Below are 22,244 nucleotides of genomic sequence, written 5' to 3' on the forward strand. Positions count from 1 at the left end.
GAGGAGGTTGGGACACTCTACATTGAGGAAGTTGGGACACTTCATATTGAGGAGGTTGGGCCACCCTGCATTGAGGAGGTTGGGACACTCTATATTGAGGAGGTTGGGACACTCCATACTGAGGAGGTTTCTCTATATTGAGGAAAAACCCCAGATATTTTGGCTCTGGATTTGGATTATTTCGAATTTACCATATCCTGTTGCCGAAGCAGTTTCTTGGCAAAGGTTGTAGGAGGGAGTTTGCCATTACCTGCTCAGCAGTAGTAATGGCTGGAATTTGTAATTTGGTCAGGGTGCTGGCGATGGCTCGCGTACTCTTTGCGAAGGACATCGGAGATCTTTAACGTGCACCAACTAATGTACCAGCCCAGATTTGGATTAGAGGATGTAAATCTCAGCATGTCCATACAGTCCTGCCATATCCTTATGGAATGTTAAATTTGCCACCAAGTTCAACAAATTCCGTTTTTTTTTTTACTTTCTCCTACAGAAGTGCTACAGCTCTGGTCCAGGCAAAGATATGTTCGAAAGCACAAAAATAATTGGAGAAAGCATATACAGCAAGGCCAAGGTGAGTCTTTATATCAATTTGTCATCCTAACAACCTTATATGATGCACCTGTGGATACTTTCTTCAAGAAGCATTAATGTCACATGTCTTGCCAGGATGTGTTCACCAAATGTGAAAGGAAACTTTCAGGTCCATTGCAGTTTGCCCAACAGTTTGTGGACATGACGAACGTTGAGGTCATATTAAACTCGACACACAAGGTGAGGCTACTGCACACTTTCATGGCCTTGGTGGTCAACGACCACAGGTTCACGCAGCTCTTACATGAGCCTCGATCTCTGTATTTAAAACAAAACGTAAATCAAATGGCTTCATATATGTGCCCACTTGGCTATTTGCATGCTCATGTTGCCAGGTGCACACCTGCGAGCCAGCTTTGGGTTACAGTTTCGCGGCTGGCACAACTGATGGTGTTGGAGCGTTTAACTTTACGCAAGGTAAATTACAATGAATAAGTACATCACACACAAGTACCCTAATTGTATTAGAACATGTACTTTGGATACCTGCAAATGCTTGTTTCATGCTCATTTCGAACAGGTGACACGGAAGGAGACCCCTTTTGGAATGGTATCGTAGATGTCTTATTTGGACCACCTTCGGAGGAGACGGTCCAGTGCCACGCCCCTAAACCCATCCTGCTCAACACTGGCAGTGTCAGTGTATTTGGTGGAAAAAAACTAAACAATAACAATTTATAGTGTGCTCTTTATACAGGAGTGTATGGTATAAGGGGCTATCTACATACTACATATGCACTGGGGAGGGGTCGAATCGAACAAGTTTTTGGGAGGAAGTTTAATAATTGTGTCATTTTGCGAGTCGATTATGTGCTTGTGGCCCTTGGGAGATCCACCGGTTGGAAGCACAGGTTGTGCAAGCTCTGTAAGTAAGAATAATTCGCATTTTTTCATTTGGACATGATTTTTTCTTATTTAAGATATCTCCAGAAAAAGACCAGGTGGCCCAGGTTGGCATTGCCGCAAAATGAGAGAAAAGAGGGAGAAAAGAGTGGATGCGAGGAATCACCTATTGGATGAATGTGCATTCCTTGGTAGAGCTGGAGCGCAGTGAAGGCCAGAGATTATTCAGGGATAATGTGTTCATATGTCTGTAACTGTCTTGTGCAGATGTCAAACCCTCTTCCTTGGCATCCGACAATTGTGGAGGTTCAGATTCTGGTTATCGGAGACTTTGCCATCATTGCTGTTCCTGGAGAATTCACGTGAGGAGGTTTTGTGTTTGTGTGTGTGTGTGTGTGTGTGTGTGTGTGTCTGTGTGTGTGTGTGTGTGTGATTTAAGGCTTCTTATACTGGTTCAGTCAATTGAAGGACAACAGTGGAGCCTTTTTGTGTGGTACAATGTCTTATTTCAATTGGTTGCTTTTTCATTTGACAAACTAAGAGTGCCCTCGGGTCCCTGCTGGAACATGACCAGCATGAACTTGCATGGCTGGTTAGGGTAGCAATTTGGAACTTAGTCATGTTGTCGACCACTACCCCTGAGCCATCCTGTCGGCCCTTCCTCTAACGTAGAATGGTTGTTAGCCTTACCTCTAATGGGCTCGAGTGGGAGGAGGGCCTGAGATTTGGCGGACCGGAGTGGGAGGGAGGGGGGCCTGAGATTTGGCGGACCGGAGTGGGAGGGAGGGGGGGCTGAGATTTGGCAGACCCGAGTGGGTGAGGGGCCTGAAATTTGAAGGACCCGAGTTGAAGGGGGGCCTGAGAAGGATGAGGACCGTTGGCGATGACGCACACATACACGTGCACACACACACATGCGTGCATGGGTCGTCATTTGCATGTACACGTGCACGATTGTGGTTCATACACGTTTGACTTTGGTGCCAGATGGTCTTAAGCATTTCCCTCACATTAGGCTTTCCCAGGTCCACTGTGGGAAATGTATTTGGGAAAACCTGAAAGCGATTCATATGCCAATTATATATATCCTTCAAGAAGCCAAAAACAATTGGCGGATAAGGCAAGAACGATCTTAGAATGTGGAATGGTGCAATGTATTCATATTTTGGTTATATAATGTAGTGCTGAATAGATTTTTGAGTTCAAGACCAGCAGAGCAGATGTCCATCAATTGTATAAGTGAACGACTATGAAACGTCTTTTACAGGACAATGTCAGGAAGAAGGTTACGGGATGCTGTGAAAAAGGTAAGCTAGCTTTTGGGTAAAAAAAAGATTCAAATGAAATATTTCCTTGACCAACACTTTCAGGTACTTATGTACATCAATTCTATAGGAATACAAATGCATTTTTTTATGTTCCAGTCACGGACTATATAGCCCTCATCGAGGCCAAGCCTTACATGAAAGAGCTGCATTGATAGAAAAGTGAAGAAAGAGAGACTAGTCTAAGAGTTTTTGAGGAAGTATAAAATGTGCTTTTTGAAAAGGGGAAGATCGTAAGTGTTTGGAAATACATGGGAAGGTAAAGAGTTCTGGAGTTTGGCAGTGGAGGGGAAGAAACAAACATCATAACAAGCCACCCTTGAGTTTCCAATGGCCACACCCTAATCATGAGATGTCGTGGCTTGTCGAGTATTCCGTGGTCTCACTAATGGCGGAGGTACACAAGCAGCAAGTTCTTGGGAGCAGAAGCCGAAGTAATATCTGTAGAAAAGAGAAAGAGAGCCAACTTTGCGGCGTAATTCGAGCAGGTCGAGTTTTGAGGTCGGATTGGGAGAGTTGATAAGTCGGATTACTTTGGATTCAATTCTGTCCAGGAAGTATGTGGAGCTAGAGCCTCCCCAGATGTGAGAGCAGCACTCTATACAAGGACGAATCAATCCTTTATATAGTTGAAGCAACTGTTGAGAGAATAAGAATCTTTGACATCTGAACAGGACTCCGAGTTTTTTCGAGGCAGACTTAGCTATTTGTGTAATGTGTGGATTCCAGGATAAATTTGACGTTATGGTAATACCTAGTAGGTTTATTGAATAGCATGGTGTAATTGTGGAGCTTTCAAGAGAGATTGGAGAGTTGAGAGGTGTTTTCGAGAGAGATGTGGGAGGAAATTGAGTTTTAGAAGCATTTTTGATGAAGAATAGACTTAAATCGTATTTTTACTTCTTGATAATGGAAAATACGTGAATTGTCACTCCACGAGTCGTGAGTCGTTTTTACTAATACACGCAAAGCGAAAGGCAGGGTTAAGCAATTGGTTCATGTCCGTCCGTCCATCTGTCCACAAACGTCAGCTTATGATCGAGGAACAACTTATTTAAATTAAATGTTACATTTTGAACATGAATCGGAAAATAAACCTGTATTTAGCAGTACTTGGCTCTGAATTCACCTGACCACACACGTGCAGAGAGGAGGGAGATATTTTTTTCCTGTGTCTCTGCCTGGCAGTCAAACAAAATTAACAAAAACATATTCCAATCAGGAAATTTAGTTTTTAAGGACGTCATAAAGGACACAAATAACAGGCACAAATAACTCGTGTAACGTGTTAAATAAAGTGGTGTAACATCAACGGTGGTAAAAAGGTGGTAAATTCTGGAATTTATTTATTTATATACCTTTTACAATCTTTATTTGATTTAAGTTGAACTATGTACTTGAACACCGTATAACACAAATTGTCTTCTTTGCTCTTTCAAAACCCTTCCGTTTAGCAGTACGTACTTCGACATGGTAGATAAGGGTGGTGTATAAGACTGCTTCAATAATTCTGAACTTCTGGAATTTTAAAACTATCTTTAAAATCATTACTTTATTTAAATTGAAGGACTTGTGTATATACTTAATCACAGCATGGGGTAACGTGTTCTATGATATCTCTAGTTCAAACAGTTCCCAGACCAAGATACTCGCAAAAGTCCAAGAAAACTCTGTGTTTATTTTGGTATCAATATATGTGTATATATAACGACCAGTAAATGAGCTCCCAAATGAGCTCCCAAACACTAAAACGGTAATAATAAGAATAATATGACCCGACTGCAAAGCCGCAATGAGCCGGCGAAGCCAAACCCTCTTGCCACTATTTTACCCATCACGATGGCATCAGTAGGTTAGGTAGTTGGTAGTAGGTAGGTGTAGTAGGTACCGTACCTGGTAAGACTTGGTAAAATTCAGACCTAAAATGACACCATTTGCATTCTGGATGAGATTATAATTGATAAAATTTACTTCTTGATTAATTCGGTGAATTCCGTCTCAACTTCGGATATTTCCGGCCGTGAAAAACTATCCCCTACGGCCGCGAGATTTCTAAAAAAACAATTCTTCGTCAATTTTAGAATATTTGACGCCGTTTTCAGCCTCCAAAACGGTAATAAGCTTTTTTGAAATATTTTTTCAAATGCTCGAATCTCATTGGTTCCGGTGTTTGGTGACGATTTTCGTTGAAGATAACCAGGGCCCGTGTGGGCACGGGGAACGAGGTTGGTCTTAAAAAAAAACCACCTTTAGAGGCCATTTTTGAAGGTTGGTTTTTTGAAGGTTTAGAGGCCATTTTTGAAAAAAAACCACCGTGGAACGAGGTTGGTCTTGAAGTGTTTTAATTACAAATTAGAGGTGCATAAGATTGTGAATCAAACAAAGACGGGTGAAACAAACTCCTATTGAACTTTTTCGCAATTTTTATGCATACTTCCGCATCCGCAAGATGGCGGCCTCCATGGAGCGATTTGGTGCGTCAAAGCTTCGAAATTCTCAAAGGATTCAGCAAAATCTGGCTTTTCAACATAATACGTACGCGTTCATTGACAACACCAGCTTCGCCGGCTATTATTTCCTTACAGATTTTATACAGACTTGTAGGCAGCATACAATAAAGTAAATCGATATCATAAAAAATAACGATATAAGTGAGGTCGAGGCCGTTTATTCCTGAGACGTGCAACTCCCTGCAACACACGACTACAGAAAATCGACTTTTTGGAATGCCGTCTGCATTTTCCATCCAATCATCATGTAACTTTGTTTAAAAATTCTGCATGGGTTGGCGCACCTACATTGAAAGTTTTGTGTCAATCGGTCAAGCGGTTGTGGAGAAAACAAATTCGAAAGCGAATAAAGGTCAAAAAGTGAGGGCGGAAGAATAATAAAAATGAAGGCCTCGGCCGAGGTTGTACAACATGGTACGGTAAAGGATGTTTGTGGACGCATATTACTAGTTTATATCTAATAACTGCAGGAAGGTCATGCTTCAATATGAGTTCCCTTACATGGAACTTCAAAACAGGAGGAGGCCAGTAGGCCCAACAGAGCCTGTGCTATGATTGCCAACCTCTGCTTGTTTGTCCGTGCTCTGTCCTTTTTAAATGCTGAGCACTACGCAAGGAAGTGGCACGTTTTTAAGTCTTCGGTATGACTGGGCCGGGGTTCGAACCAGGCCGATCTGCCAGACTCAGAGTGTACGCTCTAACCTCTACAACCCCAAGTCTGATCTTTTAATACAAACGCACATGAGCTCCTACATTATTGTTACTTTGGTTTTTTTTTTGTTTGTTTTTTTTTTTTACTTGATCCTATAAAAATGCTGTACATTATGTAGTAGTAGTCCACCTTTTATGGGTGACTTGATGTCCTCAAGACATCGTAGGATGGGCAATACAATACTACCTATGAAGAGGCTTTGTCACCTGCGGTGTACTCATGGTCATGAATTCAAATCGGGTTCTGTGCGTCGACAACGCAATAGGAAATAGTTTTTTGGATGAGGTACATTGTTGAGTTTTTACTTTTTCACAGGAACTCTCTGGCATGGACGTGGTGATTGCAGGCCTCAGCAATGTATACACTCAATACATCGCTACATACGAGGAATACCAGGTGTGGGCACGACATGTGTGTGTACTGCTTGGTAAAGGTAGAGCCACAAACCAAAGGTAGAATGTTTGATCAGTTGGCATTGCCGTTAAAATATCGTTGAGTTGAGACTATCTATTCATGTGTAAGTCAAAGTCAAACATAACAAATTGAATGATTAGTTGTTTTTTCCTATTTTTTAAATATATATTTATATTAAAATATATTTATTTATTTTTATGTATTTATTCGAATAATATATTTTGGCCTTCCATGACCGTAAGAAAGGGAATCAATGGGTGTACCACATAGACTTTTATTCAAGAGGCTGGACCATGTATCCACTCCTGAACAGACTTCCATAATCCAGGCCAGGTGCACACCCTCAACTCTTTTGTTCCTAGCTTCTCAAGTTTGTGGAATCACCTTCCGGAGACTCTTCTGTCTCTCTTGCCATCCAGGGCTTCAAGGAAGCAGTGCACCAACATGTCTTGCCATTCACAATTCTGAGCCATTATATTTATTACCCCCATTGACCCTCTTACTTGCAGGTTGCTTTGTTTCCTCACCTCCTCTCTCTTCTTTATTTCTCTTTGTTCCTTTCCTTGATTATTATGCCCAAGACATGCCCTGTTGCCATACTGTCAGTTCACACCCTCCATCCACATGCTCTTCTATGAGCCTTGATCTTGTAAATAAAAAAACAATGGCATGATAATATCCATCACCCACACCCTTAAGTATGAAACAATAATGACATTTGATAATTTGATTAAATATATAATGGCAATGCAATGTAGGGCAGTCGCTGTTTCCCCCCTCTGGTTCTCCTCCATTCCAGGTGCAACGGTATGAAGGAGCTTCGACGATCTTCGGACCGCATTCGCTATCGGCGTACATCCAGCTGTATACTGTGCTGGCACGTGCCATCGCCACGGTATGTCGAATCCTAATTGTCTGCCCGATGATAATCTCATCACTGCCAAAATATCTGGGGTTTTTCCTCAATATAGAGAAACCTCAATGTAGAATGTCCCAACCTCTTTAACATAGAGTGGCACAACCTCCTCAATATGGAGCATCCCAACCTCCTCAATGTAGAGTGGTGCCAACCTCCTCAATATAGAGAAATCTCCTCAATATGGAGTGTCCCAACCTCTTCAACATAGTGTCCCAAACTCCTCAATATAGTGTCTCAACCTCCTCAATGTAGTGTCCCAACCTCCTCAACATGGAGTTTCCCAACCTCCTCAATATGAAGTGTCCCAACTGCCTCAATACGGAGTGTCCCAACCTCCTCAATATGGAGTGTCCCAACCTCCTCAATATGGAGTGTCCCAACCTCCTCAATATGGAGTGTCCTAACCTCCTCAATATGAAGTGTCCCACCTGCTCAATATAGAATAGAATGTCTGGTCATCTTTATCATTACTCTGCACACGGGAAGCCAAAAGTGGGGTTAAGTAATTGCGTCATGTCCGTCTGTTCCGTATCATCAGTTTATGATCGAGGAACAGCTTTTGAAAATCGAATGATATATTTTGAACACAAATTGGAACATGGAAAGGAAGACAAGTTTCTCATTTTACCATACTTTGTCTCTGAATTTGTCCGATCGCTCATGCACAGAGAGGAGGGAGCAAGTTAATATTTTTACTCCTCTCTCTGCCTGGCAGTAAAACAAAATTGAAATCATTCTCAACAGGAAACTTACTGTTTTTAAGGATGTTATGAAGGACACAAACAACAATCACAAATAACTAATGTAACTTGTTAGATTGGGTGATAAAATAAACATTGGGTGAAATGGTGGTGAAACACATGCTTAATTTATTTATACGCCTTTAAACCTCTTTAAATCTTTGTTAATGTGTAATAACACACCTGATCACTGTAGAACACAAATCGCCTTCATAATACTTCCAAAAACCATGATATACGCGTGGCCCATTTATCACTGACAGTTTTAAAATCTCTATAACGTTTTTGTTTCACCAAATCAGATAAAAAATTTACACAACATAGGTACATATTTCAAGTTTGTTTTTTACGTAAGTTTAATCAACTCCAATAAGTTACAAATTTAGTTATGAACTTCAATGTGATTTCCACCATTTTCAATCAGTTTATTCAATCTTTCTCTGTATTCCAACACCGCCTTTTGTCGCATTTCGACCGTAATTTCACCAAAAGCTGCTTGAATTCTCTGTTTCAGTTCCTGAATGTTGGTTGGCTTTTTCGTGTAGACTTTCGACTTAAACCCCAGAGAAAAAAGTCACATGGTGTGAGGTCGGGAGAGCGTTTGGGGCAAGGGCTGGGTGGTTTTCGGCCCATTTCTTTTTCGATGAAAATGTCACAAGCAAGAGATACTTGATAATGTTGCTTGATCAGTTCTGGCCAGACGTGGAAGCTCGTGGCATGGCTGATGAACTGATATTTATGCAAGATGGAGCTCCTCCCCATTGGGGGTATTGGCTCAATGAGACGCTGCCCGAACGCTGGATGGGTCGCGGATCCCCCAATAGGCCCTGTCCGCCACGCTCTCCCGACCTCACACCATGTGACTTTTTTCTCTGGGGGTTTATTAAGTCGAAAGTCTACACGAAAAAGCCAACAAACATTCAGGAACTGAAACAGAGAATTCAAGCAGCTTTTGGTGAAATTACGGTCGAAATGCGACAAAAGGCGGTGTTGGAATACAGAGAAAGGCTGAATAAACCGATTGAAAATGGTGGAAATCGCATTGAAGTTCATAACTAAATTTGTAACTTATTGGAGTTGATTAAACTTACGGAAAAAAACAAACTTAAATATGTACCTATGTTGTGTAAATTTTTTATCTGCTTTGGTTAAGAAACAAAAAAGTTATAGAGATTTTAAAACTGTCAGTGATAAATGGGGACACGCTGTATATCAATGTATGGCATGAGAGGAGTAAGGTATTGTGGTGAAGAAGAAGCCTCCGCTATGGATATGTATGATGCTGATTGATGCTGCATTTGATAGTGATCAATAACGTCTCCATCTCCTTAACTATGACTCGACGTCATGTTATTACAGTGTATAAGGGTGGTGTGCAAGAGCAAGACTGCTATCAGGAGCGCTAAACTTACGGGTTTTTCAAACAAACTTTAAAACCATTATTATATAAAAATTGAAGTGTGGATTTGAACACTGTGTGGGGTTTCGTGTTCTATGAACTCTCAAGTTGAGTATGGTTTTGATTTGTATTTAAGCTTTTTTTATCTTCTCTCCTATACAGAAAACTACAGGCGGCCTTCCACCAGGCCCTGCCCCGCCACTGTACAATGATTCCATCCTCGTCACCATACTCAAGGATCCGCCTGTTGACAAGACTCCACTTGGTTATACCTTTGGAGATGTTCTTTCAGATGTTAAGCCGAGTTACTATCCCGTAAGTATCAGTGTGGAAAGTTCAATGTTTCATGGTAGATGCAAAGCAGGAATCATTCTTACATCTTTTTTGTCATTCACGAAAGGATGTTCCACACTTGCATGTTTAATATCATGAAGAGGATGAAAGGAAACACTGTACCAGGAAGTACAAGGAACTTCAATGCAGGAGGAGGCCACTAGGCCCATGAGGCTCTGTGCAATCGTGCCAACATCTTATTATTCCCTCATCGCCGCTACTTCCAGATGCCCATCTAAAGTCGATTTTAAAAGTGATCCACTGACTCTACGATCACTACCCTCACTGGAAAACCATTCAATGCATTCACGTCTCTCTGAGAGAAAAACCCCTGGCTCACGACCATCGTAGCTCTCCTCTTCTTCACTTTTAAATTGTGCCCCTTGTCCTGCCAGTGCCCATTCTGCTGAATTATTTTTTCATTATCTTTATTATGTTAAACATCTCAATCAGATCCCCTCGTAATCGCCTCCTTTCTGATGTATAAAGTGCGGACTCCTTTAGCTGCCACTCACAGATGTGGCAACCAAAACTACTCACAATATTCTACATGAGGCCCTCACATTAAATTCCTACACAGTGTTAAAACGACCTCCTGTGATTTACAATTTATCCCCCTTCAAATACAACCGAAAACCCTGTTAGATGTATCTGTGGGTAGCTGGCACTGTGCTGTCTGCTTACCCTCTGTGTCTATTACCACTCCGGGATCCTTCTCCTGTGTGATATGCTCCATAAGATTGCCCCTAGCATTATGGAATCTCTTATTAACACTCCCAGATCCTTCCCCTGTGTGATATGCTCCATAAGATTGACCCTAGCATTATGGAATCTCTTATTAACACTCCCAGATCCTTCCCCTGTGTGATATGCTCCATAAGATTGCCCCTAGCATTATGGAATCTCTTATTAACACTCCCATATCCTTCCCCTGTGTGATATGCTCCATAAGATTGCCCCTTGCATCATGGAATCTCTTATTAACACTCCCATATCCTTCCCCTGTGTGACATGCTCCATAACATTGCCCCTGGCATGATGGAATCTCTTATTAACACTCCCATATCCTTCCCCTGTGTGATATGCTCCATAAGATTGCCCCTTGCATCATGGAATCTCTTATTACCACTCCCAGATCCTTCCCCTGTGTGATATGCTCCATAAGATTGCCCCTAGCATTATGGAATCTCTTATTAACACTCCCAGATCCTTCCCCTGTGTGATATGCTCCATAAGATTGCCCCTAGCATTATGGAATCTCTTATTAACACTCCCATATCCTTCCCCTGTGTGATATGCTCCATAAGATTGCCCCTTGCATCATGGAATCTCTTATTAACACTCCCATATCCTTCCCCTGTGTGACATGCTCCATAACATTGCCCCTGGCATGATGGAATCTCTTATTAACACTCCCATATCCTTCCCCTGTGTGATATGCTCCATAAGATTGCCCCTTGCATCATGGAATCTCTTATTAACACTCCCATATCCTTCCCCTGTGTGATATGCTCCATAAGATTGCCCCTTGCATCATGGAATCTCTTATTAACACTCCCATATCCTTCCCCTGTGTGACATGCTCCATAACATTGCCCCTGGCATGATGGAATCTCTTATTAACACTCCCATATCCTTCCCCTGTGTGATATGCTCCATAAGATTGCTGCTTGCATCATGGAATCTCTTATTAACACTCCCATATCCTTCCCCTGTGTTATATGCTCCATAAGATTGCCCCTTGCATGATGGAATCTCTTATTAACACTCCCATATCCTTCCCCTGTGTGATATGCTCCATAAGATTGCCCCTTGCATGATGGAATCTCTTATTAACACTCCTATATCCTTCCCCTGTGTGATATGCTCCATAAGATTGCCCCTAGCATTATGGAATCTCTTATTAACACTCCCATATCCTTCCCCTGTGTGATATGCTCCATAAGATTGCCCCTTGCATCATGGAATCTCTTATTAACACTCCCATATCCTTCCCCTGTGTGACATGCTCCATAACATTGCCCCTGGCATGATGGAATCTCTTATTAACACTCCCATATCCTTCTCCTGTGTGATATGCTCCATAACATTGCCCCTGGCATGATGGAATCTCTTATTAACACTCCTATATCCTTCCCCTGTGTGATATGCTCCATAAGATTGCTCCTTGCATCATGGAATCTCTTTTTAACACTCCCATGTCCTTCCCCTGTGTGATATGCTCCATAAGATTGCCCCTTGCATTATGGAATCTCTTATTAACACTCCTATATCCTTCCCCTGTGTGATATGCTCCATAAGATTGCTCCTTGCATCATGGAATCTCTTATTAACACTCCCAGATCCTTCCCCTGTGTGATATGCTCCATAAGATTGCCCCTTGCATCATGGAATCTCTTATTACCACTCACAGATCCTTCCCCTGTGTGATATGCTCCATAAGATTGCCCCTAGCATTATGGAATCTCTTATTAACACTCCCATATCGTTCCCCTGTGTGATATGCTCCATAAGATTGCCCCTGGCATGATGGAATCTCTTATTAACACTCCCATATCCTTCCCCTGTGTGATATGCTCCACAAGATTGCCCCTAGCATTATGGAATCTCTTATTTCGACTCCCAGATCCATCTCCTGTGTGATATGCTCCATAAGATTGCCCCGAGCATGATGGAATCTCTTATTAACACTCCCAGATCCTTCCCCTGTGTGATATGCTCCATAACATTGCCCATAGCATGATGGAATCTCTTATTAACACTCCCATATCTTTCCCCTGTGTGATATGCTCCATGAGATTGCCCCGAGCATTGTGGAATCTCTTATTAACACTCCCAGATCCTTATCCTGTGTGATATGCTCCATAAGATTGCCCCTTGCATCATGGAATCTCTTTTTAACACTCCCATGTCCTTCCCCTGTGTGATATGCTCCACAAGAGTGCCCCTTGCATCATGGAATCTCTTATTAACACTCCCAGATCCTTCCCCTGTGTGACACGCTCCATAAGATTGCCCCTTGCATGATGGTATCTCTAATTAACACTCCCAGATCCTTCCCCTGTGTGATGTGCTCCATAAGATTGCCCCTGGCATGATGGAATCTCTTATTAACACTCCCTGATCCTTCTCCTGTGTGATGTGCTCCATAAGATTGCCCCTAGCATGATGGAATATCTTATTAACACTCCCATATCGGTCCCCTGTGTGATATGCTCAATAAGATTGCCCCAAACATTATGGAATCTCTTATTAACACTCCCAGATCCTTCCTGTGTGTGATGTGCTCCATAAGATTGCCCCTGGCATGGTGGAATCTCTTATTAACACTCCCAGATCCTTCTCCTGTGTGATGTGCTCCATAAGATTGCTCCTGGCATGATGGAATCTCTTATTAACACTCCCAGATCCTTCCCCTGTGTGATATGCTCCATAAGATTGCCCCTGGCATGATGGAATCTCTTATTAACACTCCCAGATCCTTCTCCTGTGTGATATGCTCCATAAGATTGCCCCTTGCATCATGGAATCTCTTATTAACACTCCCATATCCTTCCCCTGTGTGATATGCTCCATAATATTGCCCCTTGCATCATGGAATCTCTTATTAACACTCCCATATCCTTCCCCTGTGTGATATGCTCCATAAGATTGTCCCGAGCATTATGGAATCTCTTATTAACACTCCCAGGTCCTTCCCCTGTGTGATATGCTCCATAACATTGCTCCGGGCATGATTGAATCTCTTATTAACACTCCCAGATCCTTCTCCTGTGTGATGTGCTCCATAAGATTGCCCCGAGCATTATGGAATCTCTTATTAACACTCCCATATCCTTCCCTCGTGTGATATGCTCCATAAGATTGCCCGTTGCATCATGGAATCTCTTATTACCATTCCCAGATCCTTCTCCTGTGTGACACGCTCCATAAGATTTCCCCTTGCATCATGGAATCGCATTACCACTCCCAGATCCTTCTCCTGTGTGATATGATCCTTAAAATTGCCCCTTGTATCATGGAATCGCATTACCTCTCCCAGATCCTTCTCCTGTGTGACACGCTCCATGACATTGCCCGTTGCATCATTCAATCTCTTATTACCACTCCCAGATCCTTCTCCTGTGTGACACGCTCCATTAGATTGACCCTAATAATAATAATAATAATAATAATGCATTTATTTTATATAGCGCTTTTCAGGAAGCCCAAAGACGCTTTGACAGAGTGCAAAACATAATGCATAGCAAAACATAAAAACAATTGCAAAAAAAGAAGAATCAATAAGGAAATATTCAAAGCACAAAGGAGGGAGAAGGAGAGGAGATAGTCAGGGGTTAGATGCTGTGGGTTAAATGTTGAATGCAGTGTTGAACAGGTGGGTCTTGAGTGATGTTTTGAATGTGGTGAGTGAGGAGGAGTCTCTGATGGTGTGAGGTAGTGAGTTCCAGAGGGTGGGAGCAGCGATGGAGAAGGCCCTGTCCCCCCAGGATCTAAATTTCAAGGAATCTAGCATCAAGGAATCTCATTATCACTCCCAGATCCTTCTCCTGAGTGACACGCTCCATCAGATTGCCCGTTGCATCATGGAATCTCTTATTACCACTCCCAGATCCTTCTCCTGTGTGACACGCTCCTAAGATTGCCCATTGCATCATGGAATGTCTTGTTACCACTCCCAGATCCTTCTCCTGTGTGACACGCTCCATGAGATTGCCCATTGCATCATGGAATCTCATGACCACTCCCAGATCCTTCTCCTGTGTGACACGCTCCATAAGATTGCCCATTGCATCATGGAATCTCATTACCACTCCCAGGTCCTTCTCCTGTGTGACACGCTCCATAAGATTGCCCATTGCATCATGGAATCTCATTACCACTCCCAGGTCCTTCTCCTGTGTGACACGCTCCATAAGATTGCCCATTGCATCATCGAATCTCATTACCACTCCCAGATCCTTCTCCTGTGTGACACGTTCCTAAGATTGCCCATTGCATCATGGAATGTCTCATTACCACTCCCAGATCCTTCCCCTGTGTGATATGCTCAATAGGATTGCCCATTGCATCATGGAATCTCTCACTACCACTCCCAGATCCTTCTCCTGTGTGACATGCTCCATAAGATTGCCCATTGCATCATGGAATCTCTTATTACCACTCCCAGATCCTTCTCCTGTGTGACATGCTCCATAGGATTGCCCATTGCATCATGGAATCTCATTACCACTCCCAGATCCTTCTCCTGTGTGACACGCTCCATAAGATTGCCCATTGCATCATGGAATCTCTTATTACCACTCCCAGATCCTTCTCCGATGTGACACGCTCCATAAGATTGTCCTTTGCATCATGTGAGCTCTATTTTCATTATTCATACCCATCCCCAGCACCATACATTTATTCATGTTAAACTCCATCTGCCAATCTTTTGCCCAATCTATGAATGTGTCTGAACTTTTCTGAATTTGATCAACACCCTCTCTGTTATCTACTTTACCTCCAAGCTCAGTGGTATCTTCAAATTTGGAAACGGACTCTTAACCCCACAATCCAAATCATTGATGTAATGATTCATAATAATGGTCCCAGTACTGATCCCTGAAGTTCCTCGCTCCTTACACCCTCTCAGTTACACATCCTACCACTCACAGACGCTCTTTGCTTCCCATCACCAATCCAGTTGGCTACCTGACCAGCCATTCCACAAGCCCTCACCTTGGCTATCAACCTCTGATGTGGTACCTTACAAAATGTCTTCCTAAAGTCTGGATATACGTCCACTGCCATTCCCTCATCCACCCAATCAGAAACTACTTCATATAACTCGAATAATTTTGTTAGACAAGACCTACCTTTGGTAAACTCGTGCTGACTACCTTTATTCGTTTATATTTATTTAAATGATTCCTCATCTGGTCCCAAATGAACATCTCCAACATCTTCCCCACAACGGAAGTACAAGCTAACAGGTCTGTATAGTCCCCAGTTCTTCTTTGGATCATTTCTTAAATAAAGGTGCTACCTTTACTACTCTCTAATCCTCTGGTACTTGTCTCGACTCAAACGAGCTGTTGAACATATCCGCTAACATCCCGCATCTCTGCTCTACCACCCCCTCACACCCCGGAGCTTTATCATTCCTTCGTTTTCCCATCTGCTTCTTTCTTTACTTCCTCCACTTGTATTTCTTCATCACTTGGATCTTTGGATCATCTCACCCTCTTCCTCCACATTTTCCTGTGTTATTCCAGAAGGGGCCCAAACTATCTTAACCTGATCTTAATCCATTGTGACTTAAAGAATTGCCTCGTATTTTTTTCCAAATCCTTTTCATGTTCTCTTTTGGCCTGATGAAAGGAAGGGTGTCGGAGTGAACTCCATTCAATGTACAATGTGCGCTGAGTGGGTTCATCACAAATGTAGTGGTCTGAGAGGGTCATTAACCAGTGTGGCAGCTACATTCAAATGTAAGGTGTGCACAGAGGGAGCTGCAGATGGAGGAAATGTTGAGTTGGATCTTGGAGACGGCGTGAAGCTGGAAGGTGTGAAAACATTTTGCTACCTCGGAGACATGCTGAATAGAGAAGGTGGATCAGACTCGGCAACGGTTGCTAGAGTGAGATGTGCATGGAAGAAGTTTCGGGAACTGAGTGGCGTGCTGATGATGAGGGGAGTGTCGTTGAAGCTGAAGGGAAAGGTGTATGCTGCATGTGTGAGAAGTGTTATGATTTATGGGAGCGAGACATGGGTAATGAACGTAGGGCAGCAACGAAGGTTGGAAAGGGTGGAAATGCGAATGGTTCGACGGATGTGCGGAGTATCGTTGAGAGAGAGGAAGACAAATGATGAATTGCGAAAGATTATGGGAACAGAGCCTGTGATTGATGCTGTGAAGAGGAACAGGTTGAGATGGTTCATGTGTTGAGGAAGGATGAAAGTGACTGGTTGAGAAGAGCGATGGAAATGAATGTAGAAGGAAGTAGAGGACGGGGAAGACCGAGAATGACTTGGCTAAAGATGGTCGAAGAAGAAATGTGGGCAAGGGGGTTAACAAGGAGAGATGCAGAAAATAGGGCAAAATGGAGAAGATTGTCATGGGGACCGCAAGGCTAACCCCCGCTCTAGCAGGGAAAATGGCCTTAAAATGCATGTTGTTGTTGTTTTGGCCCGATGAATTATTGTCTTAACTCAGTGGTTCCCAAACTTTTTGGCATGATGCCCCCTTTTTCACCAAACCCCCATGCCATCCTCCCCAATTTTTTATTGAAATACATTTATTTCGGATGTAGTAAAGCACAGTCGGACACGATGCTGCCAAGGCCACTGCCCGCTATTGATACCACACTACTCCAGAGATGATTGAAGAATATGAGAGCACAGCTCCTTCCGGATTTAAGTCCAGATGGGAAGTTCTGCGAGTAGGTTCCACCGGCTTTACGTAGTGAAGAAGTTAATCCAGTGAAATCCAGCAAGGTGGAGAACGTTGGTGTTCATCATCGTTGATACACCTGGCTGACGGCGCAGAGGCAGCGGGGTGATGAGCCGTTGTAGATTGGCACAAATCTATACCACCTGCGAAAGAAAGAGCCTTTTCTCTTTGCGAAAGACGTCTTGGGATCTTTAACCGGGCACCGATTAATGCTAGCAGAGGGTACGCCCGGCTTAACATCCATCCGATAGCAGGGGTACTTTGTGATACAGCACCCTGCATGCACAATGCCAATCTGAAGTTCTATTCAGGTAGAGAATCAAACCCCAAACTGGACAGGTAAAAGGTAAATGGCCTCCCTGTATACCATCCTGCAGGGGTTTCCTAGTTGGTATAATTTAACAATAACTAGGTGATTACCACGCTTACCATCAGGTGATGGCACCTCATCGATCTTGTTACCATATAGCAGAGTGTGGGACGGACGGAGAGCAAACCTATATGTAGCCCCCTCCGGGGAAACCCACTAATAGCTGAAGGGGGTGTTGCGTTTTTCCTCCAATCATTGTTCATATTTATGTCACATGCTTATGACAGCCAATCAGAGATGTCCATAGGTGAGACCTAGCTCCTCCCCATTCCCCCCCTCCCCCCCCCCACTAACCTTCATTTCGTTGACAAATGGTACACCTTTTTCAAATGATGACGCAGGTGGGAATTTCATCATCGGTAAATGTATGATGGGTGTTTAAAAAGTTCAACAAACAAGATACTCACAATAATCCAAGATGTCTACCAAGGTTTATTTATTTATTAATGTGTAAGTATATGCAATAAGTAAGAGAATGTGGAAAACCATCCCCTGTTTATTTCCATTTGTCACTCCCATTTACCCAACAATGATGACGCACCTTGCAGGTTATCATCCCTCCATCCTTCTTTGATCGTTTTACCTTCCATTTTCTGAGCCGTAATACAGCAAGCGTTGTTCTCTTTGGCGCAGGGAGAAGTCGTGTCCGCCATCTTTGTCACCGGAAATCCCAGGAACTGCCTCGGCTGCATGGTACATTCAAACGTTTCCTCATGATCAAGCACTACCATTCTGTTACAACAAATTCAGGCACAAACACCTTAAAATGGCATTCACCATGACCAGGTGTGCTGGAAGCATTTCAGGATTGGGGGGAGGAGGAGAGGGCAAAAAAATTTAAACCCCATGAAAAGTTTTTTTTTTATTACAAAACTATATATACCCTGTGATAATGGCCTAAAAAAAACAAAATGGTCACTTTTCACCATGAAGGGCACACATTCTGTGAAAAACTATAAAGTTCATGCAACACCTTAACCTGCGCACGCTTTAGGAAAATACATGAGAAGGGTCTTTTAAACCCTCACCTTGTGTTTCCGAGCATGATGTACGTTCATTTTGTTCATGAATGGTGTGATGGTCATGTGATGGTCACCACACAGCGCTAGGCGCCGCCATATTTGTCAGCATCTGAAACAGTTGTTCTGCCCTCAGGGAATGAGTGAATGCTGGTTCTCATAGTGACGTTCTTGTCATCCCTGGAATTAGTCCTTTAATTCTTATTGTCCTTGCAAACCTAGTCATGATGTACAGTGCCCAAAGAGGGTACCTAGGGCCTAGTCATGATGTACAGTGCCCAAAGAGGGTACCTAGGGCCTAGTCATGATGTACAGTGCCCAAAGAGGGTACCTAGGGCCTAGTCATGATGTGCATTGCCCAAAGAGGGTAGGGACTAGTCATGATGTACAGTGCCCAAAGAGGGTTAGGTCTAGTCATGATGTACAGTGCCCAAAGAGGGTAGGGACTAGTCATGATGTGCATTGCCCAAAGAGGGTACCTAGGGCCTAGTCATGATGTACAGTGCTCAAAGAGGGTTAGGTCTAGTCATGATGTACAGTGCTCAAAGAGGGTTAGGTCTAGTCATGATGTACAGTGCTCAAAGAGGGTTAGGTCTCGTTATGATGTACAGTGCCCAATGAGGGTTAGGTCTTGTCATGATGTACAGTGCCCAGAGGGTTAGGTCTCGTTATGATGTACAGTGCCCAATGAGGGTTAGGTCTTGTCATGATGTACAGTGCCCAAAGAGGGTTAGGTCTCGTTATGATGTACAGTGCCCAATGAGGGTTAGGTCTTGTCATGATGTACAGTGCCCAAAGAGGGTTAGGTCTCGTTATGATGTACAGTGCCCAATGAGGATTAGGTCTTGTCATGATGTACAGTGCCCAAAGAGGGTTAGGTCTCGTTATGATGTACAGTGCCCAATGAGGGTTAGGTCTTGTCATGATGTACAGTGTCCAAAGAGGGTTAGGTCTCGTTATGATGTACAGTGCCCAATGAGGGTTAGGTCTAGTCATGATGTACAGTGCCCAAAGAGGGTTAGGTCTAGTCATGATGTACAGTGCCCAAGGTCTAGTCATGATGTACAGTGCCCAAAGAGGGTTAGGTCTGGTCATGATGTACAGTGTGAGTGCCCAAAGAGGGTTAGGTCTAGTCATGATGTACAGTGCCCAAAGAGGGTTAGGTCTAGTCATGATGTACAGTGCCCAAAGAGGGTTAGGTCTCGTTATGATGTACAGTGCCCAAAGAGGGTTAGGTCTAGTCATGATTTACAGTGCCCAAAGAGGGTTAGGTCTCGTTATGATGTACAGTGCCCAAAGAGGGTTAGGTCTAGTCATGATGTACAGTGCCCAAAGAGGGTTAGGTCTTGTCATGATGTACAGTGCCCAAAGAGGGTTAGGTCTCGTTATGATGTACAGTGCCCGATTAGGGAAGGGTCTAGTCATGATGTGCAGTGCCCGATGATGGAAGGGTCTAGTCATGATGTGCAGTGCCCGATGAGGGAAGGGTCTAGTCATGATGTACAGTGCCCGATTAGGGAAGGGTCTAGTCATGATGTGCAGGCCCGATGAGGGAAGGGTCTAGTCATGATGTGCAGTGCCCGATGAGGGAAGGGTCTAGTCATGATGTGCAGTGCCCGATTAGGGAAGGGTCTAGTCATGATGTGCAGTGCCCGATGAGGGAAGGATCTAGTCATGATGTGCAGTGCCCAATGAGGGAAGGGTCGAGTCATGATGTACAGTGCCCGATTAGGGAAGGGTCTAGTCATGATGTGCAGTGCCCGATGAGGGAAGGGTCTAGTCATGATGTGCAGTGCCCGATGAGGGAAGGGTCTCGTCATGATGTACAGTGCCCGATTAGGGAAGGGTCTAGTCATGATGTGCAGTGTCCGATGAGGGAAGGGTCTAGTCATGATGTACAGTGCCCGATTAGGGAAGGGTCTAGTCATGATGTGCAGTGCCCGATGAGGGAAGGGTCTAGTCATGATGTGCAGTGCCCGATGAGGGAAGGGTCTAGTCATGATGTACAGTGCCCGATTAGGGAAGGGTCTAGTCATGATGTGCAGGCCCGATGAGGGAAGGGTCTAGTCATGATGTGCAGGCCCGATGAGGGAAGGGTCTAGTCATGATGTGCAGTGCCCGATGAGGGAAGGGTCTAGTCATGATGTGCAGTGCCCGATTAGGGAAGGGTCTAGTCATGATGTGCAGTGCCCGATGAGGGAAGGGTCTAGTCATGATGTGCAGTGCCCGATGAGGGAAGGGTCTAGTCATGATGTACAGTGCCCGATTAGGGAAGGGTCTAGTCATGATGTGCAGTGTCCGATGAGGGAAGGGTCTAGTCATGATGTACAGTGCCCGATTAGGGAAGGGTCTAGTCATGATGTGCAGTGCCCGATGAGGGAAGGGTCTAGTCATGATGTGCAGTGCCCGATGAGGGAAGGGTCTAGTCATGATGTACAGTGCCCGATTAGGGAAGGGTCTAGTCATGATGTGCAGGCCCGATGAGGGAAGGGTCTAGTCATGATGTGCAGTGCCCGATGAGGGAAGGGTCTAGTCATGTGCAGTGCCCGATTAGGGAAGGGTCTAGTCATGATGTGCAGTGCGCGATGAGGGAAGGGTCTAGTCATGATGTGCAGTGCCCGATGAGGGAAGGGTCTAGTCATGATGTACAGTGCCCGATTAGGGAAGGGTCTAGTCATGATGTGCAGTGTCCGATGAGGGAAGGGTCTAGTCATGATGTACAGTGCCCGATGAGGGAAGGGTCTAGTCATGATGTACAGTGCCCGATGAGGGAAGGGTCTAGTCATGATGCACAGTGCCCGATGAGGGAAGGGTCTAGTCATGATGTACAGTGCCCGATGAGGGAAGGGTCTAGTCATGATGTACAGTGCCCGATGAGGGAAGGGTCTAGTCATGATGTACAGTGCCCGATGAGGGAAGGGTCTAGTCATGATGTACAGTGCCCGGTGAGGGAAGGGTCTAGTCATGATGTACAGCTCTTTGCATTGCTCTTTCTCTCATGCACGACCCAGAGTGGAGACACTTTTCTCACTGTGGAGTTGCTCTCGGGGGAGGAAAGCTGGTCGTTGGTGCACACCGATTCTGCGTGGGAAACCCGGTGAGAGACACCTGTCCAATGCGATCATTAAGCTGGCAGGTTATCAGATGAGCCGTGTCTGGCACCACCACTTACGCTGATGTATCGATCACGGCATTTTAACTTTTCAATGTGACAAATCTCTTCATAATATCAGATCTGATCAATGTTTCTCTCAGAATGGTTGTTTGTTTCGTACCTGGGGGGAATGAACAGAAAAATGAAGTGAATGTATGAATGAAGGACTAATGGATATTAAAGTAATTATTAAATATTCATGTTGACCACGAGCAAAAGTATCGGCGGGAAAAGGTAGCCATGGTGGTGGCGACAATAACCACAGATGACAGTTGTCCAGGTAAATTAAATCCATCCTGTAGTTCTCAACTTCACCAAAGGTGGCGATATTCAAAACAAACATCAACAGTGACAAAAATATACGGTACCCCATTCTTTTTCCTGGGGGTTCCCCGGCAGCCGGAGGAGCCACTCGCCCCGCTGAAACCTGGCCGACACGACCTTTTACCTCTGTGACAAATTTGGTCCAAATCTGTCCAG

At 44.0% G+C, this 22,244-nt stretch overlaps 1 protein-coding gene across 2 annotated transcripts in view; it reads left to right on the top strand.

The window, feature by feature from the left end:
* Positions 1 to 22,244, top strand: part of ASAH2 (N-acylsphingosine amidohydrolase 2) — a 115,528-nt gene that overhangs the window by 90,375 nt on the left and 2,909 nt on the right. The window contains exons 9-19 of one of the 2 annotated variants that reach the window (XM_068111899.2): positions 491 to 571; positions 667 to 771; positions 927 to 1,008; positions 1,112 to 1,227; positions 1,702 to 1,796; positions 2,702 to 2,741; positions 6,297 to 6,377; positions 7,195 to 7,290; positions 9,616 to 9,768; positions 18,225 to 18,284; positions 21,622 to 21,707. In XM_068111899.2, coding sequence (XP_067968000.2) covers positions 491 to 571; positions 667 to 771; positions 927 to 1,008; positions 1,112 to 1,227; positions 1,702 to 1,796; positions 2,702 to 2,741; positions 6,297 to 6,377; positions 7,195 to 7,290; positions 9,616 to 9,768; positions 18,225 to 18,284; positions 21,622 to 21,707 — 995 coding nt within the window. The remainder of the gene's footprint in view (positions 1 to 490; positions 572 to 666; positions 772 to 926; positions 1,009 to 1,111; positions 1,228 to 1,701; positions 1,797 to 2,701; positions 2,742 to 6,296; positions 6,378 to 7,194; positions 7,291 to 9,615; positions 9,769 to 18,224; positions 18,285 to 21,621; positions 21,708 to 22,244) is intronic. The other variant, XM_068111900.2, reaches the window with a different exon arrangement.

Source organism: Myxine glutinosa, chromosome 4 (assembly GCF_964187855.1).
Source record: "Myxine glutinosa chromosome 4, kmMyxGlut1.1, whole genome shotgun sequence".
Taxonomy (NCBI): domain Eukaryota; kingdom Metazoa; phylum Chordata; class Myxini; order Myxiniformes; family Myxinidae; genus Myxine; species Myxine glutinosa.